The following is a 13,362-nucleotide window of genomic DNA, read 5'->3' as shown; positions in this document are numbered from 1 at the left end:
CTCTCTCTCTCTCTCTCTCTCTCTCTCTCTCTCTCTCTCTCTCTCTCTCTCTCTCAGGCTTGACATATGACAGATCCAATAAAGGATTTTCTACCGCCATGTCCCTCACCTTCATTCACTCCCTTTGCTAGTTTTTGAAGCGACCACAACACCCTGGAAACATCTCCCTCTCTCTCTCACTCTCTCTATCTCTCTCTCATTCTCAGATAAATTGTGTCCCGAGTGTCATATGCTCTTGCCCTGGATTTATACTCATACACAGATAACGGTTAGCAAGAGAGAGAGAGAGAGAGAGAGAGAGAGAGAGTGATGTGCGAATCGAGCATGATTGAGAAATACAAATAGAGAAAGAAGCGTGAAAAGCTAAAAGGGAGGGAAATAGAAGCAAGATAAGGGGGCATAAGAGAGAGAGAGAGAGAGAGAAATAAACAAGGAGACAGAGAGAACGTTAAAGCAGGGAAAGGAAATACGAGAAACTGGAGAAAGAGAGAGAGAATTAAATACGAGACTGAGATGGAGAGAGAGAGTATGGAAGGAGGTGGGGGAAGTGAAAAGAGAGCTAAGATAGAAGATAGAAGTATCAGTCTCTCTCTCTCTCTCTCTCTCTCTCTCTCTCTAATTTATTTTCTTATCTCTCATTTCATTTAACAATATTTCCTCTGTGTCTCTCTTTCTATCTCCCATCCTTCATCAACCTTCTCTCTCACTCTCTCTTTCTACTCCTCTCTCTCTCTACTTTTATTTATCTTTCTCTCTCTCTCTCTCCCTCTTTTTTTACATTTTCTCCTTTCTCCCTTTAACAACATCCGCTCTCTTTATTTTCTTTATCTCCTTATTTTTTCTCTACCTTTCTCTCTCATTATCCTCAACTTCTTCCATCTCCCCTTCCTCCCTCTTCTTCTCTCCCCACACTTTCTCCACCATTCTCACACTCTCCCTCTCCTCTTCTCTCCTCACACCTTCTCCCTCATTCTCACTCTTCTCTTCACCCTCCACCCACACCTTCTCCATTCTCACCCTCTCCCTCCCTTTAACAATATTTCTCACTCTTTCTCTCTATCTCTCTAACGTTGCTGGTAATTGTTCTCCACCGCTTGTTTCATCTCCCCACCAACATTCTCTCTTTCATTTGTTTCTTTCTCTCGTTATTCTCTCGTTTTATCATCGTCTATTCTTTACTCTCCATCGTAGTCAAATTCATCGTTTGTTTACTGACTGACTGACTATCTCTCTGACGGTGATGTGAGAATGTCTCTTAACTAGCTAACAAATGAGAAAAAAATGGATTCTCATATATGCTTAAGTTAAAGTCGTCTCCTTAATTGGTAATGTGTGGCTGCATATAACTGACATCTTACGCTTAGATAAAATAATGGATTCTCAAAGGTTCATCTGTTTGTTTTTTTTCCTTAACTGTGAAAAATGTCTCTATACTAACATAATTAATCTTAGGCCAAAAAATGGATTATCATAAATTATCGTAAATTTTTTTGCTTTCTTTCAGCTAATGATGTAAGAACGCATTTAATTGGTTCACTTATAAAGTATTCTCATTGGTTCGTATGTGAAATCTTTACAACCCTAACTAGAGATGTAAGAACGCCTCTCATTGGCTCATTTAATCTGAGACATCAGATTCTCATTGGTTAGTAAGTTTATTTTCACTCCCAAAGTGGTGTTGTGAAAACGCCCCTAATTGGCTCATTTAAGCTAAAACAAAACATTAAATTCTCATTGGGCCGCAAGTTATTTTTCTCCCTAACTGGTGATGGGAAACTGTATTTAATTCCTCCTTAAACTAATCCAAAGATAGATTCTCAATAGATCAAAGGCTAAAATTTCCTTCTAATGATAATGTGTGAACGTATTAAACTGGTTTATTTCTAAGCTGCTAACATACGGAGTTAAATGGCGGGGAAAATGTACTGAGACTATGCTCTAATTGAATCCGAAGTCTCATCCCCGTTTAATTGGGAAATAAATGTACCCTGATCAGGAGAGAGAGAGAGAGAGAGAGAGAGAGAGAGAGAGAGAGAGAGCCTCCTTACAGTGCCCAATCATAATGTCTTCTTCTCTCTCTCTCTCTCTTTCTCACCCTGTCATCATCTTAACACATTTTATAGCACCTTCATGACCCGTAGGACAATTAGCCCACACTCATCTCCGCCTCAGTGTTGATGGCCAAACTTTAACAAACTAAACTACGTTTTTCGTGAGGCCAGGAAGAGTGACATGTGTTTCCACCGCTTTTCCATTAAATAGGAAATGATATAAGGAAGTTTTTTTTTCCACATAGGACAAGAGCTGTATCGGGAGGTTGAATGTTTTTGTGATGTAAATATTAAATGAGACTACGCGAATATAGAAAATTAAACCGACACACACACACACACACACACACACACACACACACACACACACGCACTTACACAATTGATATACGATATGTATAGTTACATACTGTACATAAAAACTCTATAAATCATCATACTATTGCAACTAAAATAAATACGTTTTACAATGAAGTTTTCTGAAAATCTCATACAAATTCACTCACCAATTACCATGACTATGAATGAAAATTGTAAAGCTGTTTAATCAGTGATGTAGGTAATTCATTTTTAAATTAATTACAAATTTTTAATTCACGTTCAATGAAAAATGCAAACTGTTGCCATTTTGGAACGAAAGGATCATGAATTATGCCATTTGGTAAAACTGATTTTTTTATTGTATATTGACTTGTTAATTAACCTATTTACCTATGCCTTCATTTATATAAATATATTTTTATATATCATTCCCTAATTATATTCCTATATTTTTCTTTCAGTGTCTGCCTGTCTGTCTATCTGTCTGTCTGTCTGTTTGTCTCTTCTGTATGTATACAGTATATGTTACACTAAATAGGAATAATTGCCAATAACTTCTATATATTTATCGCCTTATGAAACTTTTGACTGGTCATAAACGACCAAGTAGATAAAAAAATAAATAAATGAAGAGTTTCACACAAAACCAAACCTCATCAAATCTGCTTTAAGCTGACATAACCTAATATTACCTTATCTAATTCACTTTAAGTATAATTTCGGTTTTTTATAATAGTAAATGAAGCCTTAAATAAAACATTAACGTTTACCACGTACGAATTAATTTCCATTGTGTTATAGCAATAAAAAATATACAAATTATCCGTGTGTGTGTGCGTGTGTGTGTGTGTGTGTGTGTGTGTATGTGTGTGTGTGTGTATTTATCGACTACTACACACCATTATCACAATTTCTCACATCAACCATCGATAACCGCCAAGGAACATTAAACGACTCAGAATATTCGTATAACGACTAAATTACGAGAAACTGCGAAAACAAAACTAAACAGAAAGGAATATATCATGAGTGACAATTTTTTTATGATGGTTATAAATTAGCAAACATTAGTAACATTACGATCATGACGTCCCTAAATCTGCACAATACAAATAAACAACACAATAACTAGCACAAAAACTTGCAACGTTTCCATCTCATTAAATGTGTGTAGTGTGCAGTGTTGCAAATCTGGTCTATGTGACGATGTAAGTTTTTTTGACACATTACCTATGATTACACTTTGATTACACACACACACACACACACACACACACACACACACACACACACACACACACACTCCACGTGATGCCCCTCATAACGCCAAACTTTCGGTTGGCGGATTATCAGGGGTTAAGAAGGTACCTAGGTGAGGTCACCTGGGAACAGTCACGTCAGTTCCCAGTAGGAAGGGGTGAGGTCATAGATGACACAACAATTGATCATGACTATAATATATTCACTCATATACTACATAAAGCACAAGAACAAAATATACCACACAGAAAAATTAGGTCAAATAAGAATGAGCCAAGGTGGATGACCAGAAAACTTAAACATGACATAGGAATAAAGAAAGGAATATATAAGAAATTAAAGGGAGGGGAGGAGCAGTTCAGAAACAGGTATAATGAACTATCTAGGAATGTTAAGAAAAATGTAAGGAAAGCAAAGAGAGACTATGAAATCAAAATAGCAAGAGAATCCAAGGCGAATCCCAAGGAATTTTTCCAGGTATATAGGACAAAGGTCAAGGACAAAGTTGGGCCTTTAAAGTCAGGGAGGGGAGAATTGATAAATGGCAGTGAAGAAATAAGCAAAGCATTGAACAGCTACTTCTTATCAGTTTTCACAGAAGAAATTTGCGATGAAATTCCGGAGGTGGAACTGATATTTAAGGGAAAGGAAGAAGAGAAATTAAAGAATATCACTATCAGAAAAGAGGATGTTCTTAAGAAGATAAATAAACTAAAGAACACAAAATCCCCAGGGCCGGATGAAATTTTTCCTCGAGTCTTAAAAGAGTGTAGGGAACAGATTAGCGGACCCCTTGTAAACTTATTTACAAAATCATTAGACACTGGAGTTGTGCCAGAGTTGTGGAAACAGGCGAATGTAGTACCCATATTCAAAAAGGGAGACAGAGCATCAGCGTCAAATTACCGGCCGATCAGTTTGACGTCAGTAGTGGGGAAATTTCTTGAATCAATTATAGCAGATAGCATCCGATCGCATCTAGAGAAAAGCAAATTAATCTACGACTCTCAACATGGGTTTACAAAGGGAAAATCTTGTCTAACAAATCTGCTACGTTTTTTAGGAAAGTCTTCGAGGTAGTAGATAATGACGAAAATTACGATGTTATTTACTTAGACTTTAGCAAAGCATTTGACAGAGTACCGCATCAGAGGCTTCTGAGAAAAATTAAGGCTCATGGTATCGAGGGGAAAGTTTTAAATTGGATAAAATCATGGCTCACCGATAGAACGCAGAGGGTCAGCGTAGATGGTGTTAAATCTGAGTGGGGCCATGTAACCAGTGGGGTTCCCCAGGGGTCAGTACTAGGCCCACTCTTGTTCATAATCTACATAAACGATCTAGATACTGGGATCAGCAGTGACATAAGCAAGTTTGCGGATGACACCAAAATAGGGCGGCAAATTAATTCAGGGCAGGATGCAAATGCATTACAGGAGGATCTAAATAAACTGCAGGGGTGGTCTGAAAAATGGCAAATGAAATTCAACACCAGCAAGTGCAGCGTACTTAATATTGGAAGAACAAATACTTATAATGTATACAGCCTTAACAACATCAACCTAGAGAAGTCGACTTGTGAAAGAGACCTAGGGGTACTTGTAAGCCCGGACCTACGGCCTAGAAAACAGTGCGTTAATGTTCGAAATAAGGCAAACAGAGTATTGGGTTTTATATCTAGAAGTGTAAGTAACAAGAGTGCAGAGGTCTTATTGCAACTATATCTTGCGCTAGTCAGGCCGCACCTCGATTATGCGGTTCAGTTCTGGTGCCCCTATTATAGAATGGATATAAATTCACTAGAGTCGGTGCAGCGAAGAATGACAAAAATGATTCCGGGACTTAGAAACCTTCCATATCAGGATAGGTTAAAGAAACTTAACTTGCATTCCCTAGAAAGACGAAGAGTGCGGGGAGATATGATAGAAGTATTTAAGTGGGTGAAAGGAATCAATAAAGGGGATGTGGATAAAGTTCTTATAATATCCGAGCAGGATAGGACTCGGAGCAACGGATTCAAGTTGGATAAGTTTAGGTTTAGGAGGGAGATAGGAAGAAACTGGTTCACAAATAGGGTGGTGGACGAGTGGAACAAGCTTAGCAACTTTGTAGTAAGTGCGGGAACTCTGGAAATTTTCAAAAGGAGGCTAGATAGATTCATGGATAATAGAGAGTGGTAGTAACTCTCGACAGGAGCTGCCATGCACAGGCCAACCGGCCTATTGCAGACGCCTTATTTTCTTATGTTCTTATGTGTCTGCTGTTCACACACAAGTTCTCGCCAGAAGTTACTATTTCATTTAAGAATGGAATGGAATCAGTGTTGAATAGTGGTGAACAGTGCTTAAGTCAGTGAAAAACAACTCAACAGTAACAGCTGAGTCATACCCAAGCTAGCCTTCACACAGTGAGGTCCCAGGTACCCAATGATAACTGCCCCTGAGACTCAACAACACCAGCTATGTGTTAATCGGTCCACGATAGGGAGGCCTGGGACCACACCTCACTCACTTGAGAGAGTGAGGTCCTGTGACACCAGACCACGTGGTGTTCCATGATGCTACGACACCACGTAGTGAATGAGTTGCTACAGCATCATGTGAGGTTCCTCATAACACCATCTGTGAGGGAATTACTACACCACGTCAAGCCCCTCATAACACCATCTGTGAGGGAATTACTACAGCACGTGATGCCCCTCATAACATCACCTGTGAGGGAATTACTACACCACGTCAAGCCCCTCATAACACCATCTGTGAGGGAATTACTACACCACGTGATGCCCCTCATAACACCATCTGTGAAGGAATTACTACACCACGTCAGGTCCCTCATAGCACCATCTGTGAGGGAGTTACTACAGTACGTGTTTGCTGTTCAACACCTCAGCGCACAAGATCTACTTGCCCTTCACTGTATGTTCCTTTACCTTTCTCTAATGAAAGCTTTTGTTAACCACCAATGTATGTAATAACCCATTTATGTCCAATGTATATTTTCAGCCTTCGGGCTGCCGAACTTTTTCAATAAACCGTTATTATTATTATTATTATTATTATTATTATTATTATTATTATTACACACACACACACACACACACACACACACACACACACAGTCTATCTTAAATTAAATAATATTCTCTATTAGTGACGATGACATTATATTTCTGCTATTCAACAACAGTGAGAATAGTTAAAAATAAGAACAAACTGAGGCAAGAATTTAAGAGGTGAAACTTTCCGTCAGTAAAAATGGTGTTTAGTGTTTTTCCCTTTAGAAGAAATCCCTCGACTTTTTCACGATTTTTTTGTAAATTACTGTGAACAAGCTCTTGGCATACACACACTCACACAGGCTAACACGCACTCATGCACACATACATATACAATACGTGCTTGAGTATAAATTCATTTAAATTCATATATTCATTTCGCTCTAATGCACTTCTAAAAAATACATAAAGACACCGATATGTAGTTACCGGAACGTAGAAAATACACACACACACACACTCAAACTGTCCACTAATTAATGAATCTTCCACCCCACAGGTGTAGCCCATCCACCGCCCACACCCTCTCCGGGGCCCGCCCACTGCCGAGGCTGCCCATACTTCCTGCCCACAGCCACAGAGGTCACTACAGCCGTGGGCGCCGCCGCTAACCTCACCTGTGGCGTCAGAATGCTCGGTGACAGACAGGTAAAATAATTGTTCTTTTTTTTTTAATAATCTTTTCAAAGTATGAATTTATCCCAGCTATTGTAACAACCATTTACATTAAACCTTCACTCCTGTTTGATTAATGTACCTGAGTTTCAATAGGACTAGTGAAGTATACTCTCAATTTGTCAATAGACCTAGTAATTTAAGCTAATGAGGTTTCATTTATAAATTACCCTCTAATCAGCCGTTGATAATTGCACCTCTAAATATTTTCTGTGGTTCAACAGTTTTAAGTACCGTACTTTTGTGGGAGTCATGAACGATAATCTATAATTAATCTCTATAACATAATTTATTCTATAATATACCAAGTACCGGGCGATTATAAAGAATCAATCTGATTTTAAATATTCACTATGAAAAAAAAAATCCTCTCTGGTTCTGTGGGAAATGGAGTTTTTATTCCACCAATGTCAGCAACTTTGGGAAATTTGAAGAAAAGGAAGAATACGTGAGACTGTTAGAAAATATAGAAGGGTCACAATATAGCGCTTTGATGTTTACTGAACTGCAAAAGGAATTTATATTGAACTTGTATAGATAGAAAATAAAACCTTTTGAGCTTCATAACGCATCTAGCTTTTCACTGTAGCTTTTTTTTTTTACAATAAAGTTTAACATCGGGAAGAGCAATGGTAATCACCCGGTAAACAATCTCATATATATTTCTAATGGTGTAATACAATGTAGAATACAATCTGATTTGCATACTGGAATTCAAATTCAACAACACATCGCCCACGTTGCCATCACACCATCACCCACGTTACCAATACATCACCACCCACGTTTCCAATACATCATCACCCACGTTACCAACACACCACCACCCACGTTACCAACACACCACCACCCGCGTTACCATCACACGACCACCCACGTTACCAACACACCATAACCCACGTTACCATCACACGACCACCCATTTTACCAACACATCATCCACGTTACCAACATACCACCCATGTTACCAATACAGTATCCACGTTACCACACACCATCCACGTTATCAACACACCACCACCCACGTTACCAACACACACCCACGTTACCAACACACCACTCACGTTATCAACACACCAATCACGTTACCAACACACCACTCACGTTACCAGCACACCACTCACGTTACCAACACACCACTCACCTTACCAGCATACATCCACGTTACAACATACCACCAACGTTGCCAACAAGACAATGAAAAACACAAGAAAAAATTCTATTGGTTACTCTGTTTTCCCTTCTGTTAAAACTTTTGTGACGCCCTGTACAGAGAGGCTCAAAGGTTCGCATATTGTATATTTCTCATAACTAGAGAAAAAAAGAATACACCTAACTGGCTGACTCAAGGTACACAACAACAAAAACAAATTCCAAACACCACCTTAACTCTCTCTCTTTATAATTATTAGCACCAGTTAGGGCGGCATAGCATTCAAAATGGCAATAAAATTTGACAAGAGACTTTACCTTAACAAGACACGTTTACATACTGATACCACTGAGACTCTACACTGTAACGTTCACTATGACAGGAAAGTTACACTGAGATTCTACACTGTAACGTTCATTATGACAGCAAAGTTACACTGAGTCTCTACACTGTAACGTTCACTATGATAGGAAAGTTACACTGGGACTTTACACTGTAACGTTCACGATGACAGGAAAGTTACACTGAGACTCTACACTGTAACGTTCACTATGGCAGCAAAGTTACACTAAGACGCTACACTGTAACGTTCACTATGACAGGAAAGTTACACTGAGATTCTACTTTAAATAGAGACGTTCACTTACCACCAGTTTGAGAACATGATAACTTTTAACATACCAGTAATGTAGTCCATGTTTACCTGTCAAATTAAAGGTTCTCCAGGTAGTGTAATTTACTTTACTCAAGCCTCCTTTACTTTAAGAATTTGTTATAAATAAGATAATTCTAAAATCTCTACTATACAATATTATATCAGGGAACGAAATTGAGCAAATATATATCATTTTAACCTAAGCTAACCTAACTTAATCTATCCTAAACTAAACTAACTTAACAAAACAAAACCTAACCTAAACTAACCTTACTCAAATTATGCTAACCTAATCTGATCTAACCTAACCTAACTAAACCTAACCTAACCTAACCAAACTTAACCCAAAACTAACCAAACCTAACATAACCTAGCGTGATTCACAAAGATATCTTAAGTATATTTAAGTATATTTAAGTGAGACTTTTAACAGAATTTTCTCTTTTCCACTTACGAGAAAAATACATCGAACGAACCTTTGAAAATCTGGGCCCTGGAATGTGTGTATTTTACTCTGCTATCGGTGAACAATTTTGCTTGCTGGTAATTGTGCTTGTAGACTGTGTGTTTTGAGGTGGGTCTTACTATTGTTATTGCTTGCGAGGGATTTTATTTCGTTGTTGTAATGTTTTTGAGTGTTTTAGCTTGTTATTTTTTCACTGTATTTCGACATGTTTGTGATTTTTGTTTTAGAGTTAAAGTTTTTAGTTGTGTTTGTGCTTGCTTGCTTGCTATGGTGAACGAGTCTTTTTTATGTTGATTTTGCGTTTTGCTTGTGAGTGAATCATATCAATACATGTAGAATTTGGTCTCTAAATCTATCTTTTGCACTATGGTTTAATGTTTTGCTGACTAGGAACTGCCTTATCATGACAATCTACTTTACCTGCGAGTGTTTGCATTTACGATAAATATTCCCTGAAGTATATCCTATCGTTGTTTAGGTGTTCAACTCTGTCCTTATAACCTATTGAAAGATGTCCTTATTTACGTTCAAAAGAAACACGTACATACTTTCAGTCATCACTCAGGAACTAACACAATGCTTTCGTTTATCGTCTAGGTGTCGTGGATTCGTCGTCAGGACCTCCACGTCTTGACAACAGATTCGTTCACCTACACGACAGACTCTCGCTTCCGTGCCATCCATGTCAAGACGTCGCCGTACTGGGTGTTGAGTATAAGAGATCCCTCCGTCAGTGACTCCGGCGTGTACGAGTGTCAGGTGTCCGCCCAACCTAAGATCTTCAAGAGGTTTAACTTGGAAGTTGTGGGTGAGTAGTACTATCTATCTATCTATCTATCTATCTCATCATCTTTCGCTTGTTAGGTCTCGATCTTACCCCAAGATATCTAAGAGAGAGACAGACAGACAGACAGACAGACAGACAGAACATCTAACCATATCTCCCCTCCTCCTTTACAGTACCACAGGCGACCATCATAGGGGCCAGCGCGATGTACATGAAGGCTGGCAGTAACCTGAACATCACCTGTGTTATTAAAGGAGCCGCCGCCCAAGCTGCTCCCGTCACCTGGTTTCACTTCAACCCTACCTCACGTGAGTCTCCGCCAAATAGATAGATAGATAGATAGATAGATAGATAGATAGATAGATAAATAGATAGATAGATAGACGTAGACGGGTGGATTGATGGGGAGAGAGAGAGATTATAATCCTATTGTTACTGACGTTACTTCATACAAGTGTCAGGGAAAGGATAGGGAGGGAGGGAAGGCAACGGAGAAAATAAAAGAAAGGGATAGAGATGTAGACAGGGAAGGAAGGAGGGAAGGAGACAGAGAATTGAAGGAGAGAGAGAGAGAGAGAGAGAGAGAGAGAGAGAAGGAGAGCAGAGTAAGATAAGGAGGGAGAGCGGAGTAAGATAAGGAGGGAGAGAGGAGGGAGATATGAAGAGAGAGGACAAGTACAGACAATCAACCTATATTAACCTTTGACCTTCATGCCTCGGGTAATATTAATAACGTGTTGGAGGATCAATCTAGTCGGTGACTTTTGTACCCCTAAAAAGTCTAAGTACACTGGATAAGGTCAACTCAGCTGGAAATCATTAACCATCTTCCCACAAGTATGAGGAGCACTGACGGCTTTGACCTTTACTTTCCAGACAGTGGCAGTAACGTTGACCTTTGGCTTTTCATCCTCCAGTTAAAACAGCAACAGAATTGGTAGTGGCAGCAGGTTATTTGAGGTCAATATAGGTGTTGACATATTGACCTTACTCGCTCATCGTGTTGGAGGAGGTCAGTATAAATGATGACCTCTGACCTTCCTCCCACAGGTAGTAGCAGCAGCGTGTTGGAGGAGCTCAACTCAGGTGGTCGCGGGGGGATTCAGCTGGTGACAGACCGTCGGGCGGGCACCAGCTGGCTCCTGGTCACCAACGCCACTTGGAGGGACGCTGGCAACTACACATGCGCCCCTGAGCATGCCATCCCTGACTCTGTGTCCGTACACGTGGTGGACGGTAAGTGTGTGTGTGTGTGTGTGTGTGTGTGTGTGTGTGTGTGTGTGTGTGTGAATAATCCTTTTCACTGGAGTAAATTACCATTAATGTAAACAAGAATAATCGCATTTTTTCTTATCGAAATATTTGAGGTATAACTAAGCATTTTCTTCTTATTTTACAGAAGAATCTCCTGCGGCAATGCAGCCACACCTACAAGCCAGCACCGCCCTTCCACCATCTTCTGCGTCCTCCTCCTCTTCCTCCTCATCATCTTCGTCTTCCTCTGCGTCCTTTTCCTCTTTCATCAAGCCTCCTTTGAGTCTTTTGTGCTCTACGCAGACGCTCTCCCTCATTCTTGTCTTTCTAATGAGATTATTCTTCAAAATTATAGACTTCCCGAGAGGCTTTGAGTTCTCCCGTCAGCGTGAATCAGTGGCCGCGGCGCTCTGAGTCTAAGTTGAGTTCGGAGCGTTTTTCACTGCATTATCTTGGCTTTTCAGTGAGTTCCTCTTGAGTCAGTGGGTTCTTTTGCGTTTACAGTGATAACTTTCTGGATACAATGAGTTTTTGGTAATAGTCATTTTTCATGCGATTACAGGTATGTTCCTTGCGTTTACAGTGAGTTCTTTGCGTTCAGAGTGAGTTCAGTGAGTTTACAACGAGTTCCTTGCGTTTACAGTGATTTTGTATTTTTTTTTTGCACTTGTGGTGATTTTCTCACGCTAAAAGTGATCTTTCTGTGTCCAAAACGATTGTAGTTGCGTTTGTAACGAGTTCTTACATATAAAGTAAGTTCTTTGCCTTTATACAGTATTTCGTTCTGGGCGTTTACCTATAAGTTCTTTTCATTTTTGGAGCATTTTCTTATCTGAAAAAACTCCTATCGGTTTTCAATGCGTTTCTAATTATCCTCACACTTTCTCTAATAATTTCAACACTTACTTAAAAATATCTTTATTTCTATTTACTCCGATTTTATTCCTCTTAAGCACTGGATTAAACACTAAGACCACAGTTGTTTACATAATTCGGAGGCGGGGGATAAATATTGTGACTCATCCCTAGACAGAGAGAGAAATACGAGAGGAATGATTGTGGTGGACTCTGTATAAAAAGTTGTATATTTGAAAACTTTATAAAATTAATTCTCAATAAATGTTCGGCGTTAAAATCTTTCACTTCTTTCTACGTATTTTTATGGTACCAGCAGCTATATACTTTTTTTCTTCTGCCTCTTATCTTTTTAATTCCAGGAAACCTTATCTTGCTCCCAGCGAAGAAAATTTTTATCAGAGTTTTGTACTTGATGGGCTAATACGCTTACAAAATATGAATTATGCACAAATTTATATATCATTTTTATTTTGTATTGCAGAATATATATATATATATATATATATATATATATATATATATATATATATATATATATATATATATATATATATATATATATATATATATATATATATATATATATATATATATATATATATATATATATATATATATATATATATATATATAATATATACTATATATATATATATATATATATAGTTATATATATATATATATATTATTATATATATATATATTTATATATATATATATATATATATATATATATATATATATATATATAGTTATATATTATATTATCAACAAAATTTGCTCACCTAACCGGTTTGTAATACATAAATGATTATATAAATATA

The 13,362-nt window shown here is 38.3% G+C and overlaps 1 protein-coding gene across 3 annotated transcripts in view; it reads left to right on the top strand.

Moving 5' to 3' along the window:
• Nucleotides 1-13,015, top strand: part of LOC121864677 (zwei Ig domain protein zig-8-like) — a 44,615-nt gene extending 31,600 nt beyond the window's left edge. For all 3 annotated transcript variants that reach the window (XM_042363831.1, XM_042363829.1, XM_042363828.1), the window contains 5 exons: nt 7,190-7,338; nt 10,237-10,447; nt 10,600-10,734; nt 11,477-11,662; nt 11,826-13,015. In XM_042363831.1, the coding sequence (XP_042219765.1) occupies nt 7,190-7,338; nt 10,237-10,447; nt 10,600-10,734; nt 11,477-11,662; nt 11,826-12,094 (950 nt within the window). In that variant the 3' untranslated portion in view covers nt 12,095-13,015. The remainder of the gene's footprint in view (nt 1-7,189; nt 7,339-10,236; nt 10,448-10,599; nt 10,735-11,476; nt 11,663-11,825) is intronic.
• The last annotated feature ends 347 nt before the right edge of the window (nt 13,016-13,362 follow it).

This window comes from Homarus americanus, unplaced genomic scaffold, assembly GCF_018991925.1.
Source record: "Homarus americanus isolate GMGI-L3 unplaced genomic scaffold, GMGI_Hamer_2.0 scaffold57965, whole genome shotgun sequence".
Taxonomy (NCBI): domain Eukaryota; kingdom Metazoa; phylum Arthropoda; class Malacostraca; order Decapoda; family Nephropidae; genus Homarus; species Homarus americanus.
The sequence above is the reverse complement of the archived record's forward strand: the minus strand, read 5'-3'. Positions and strand labels throughout refer to the sequence as shown.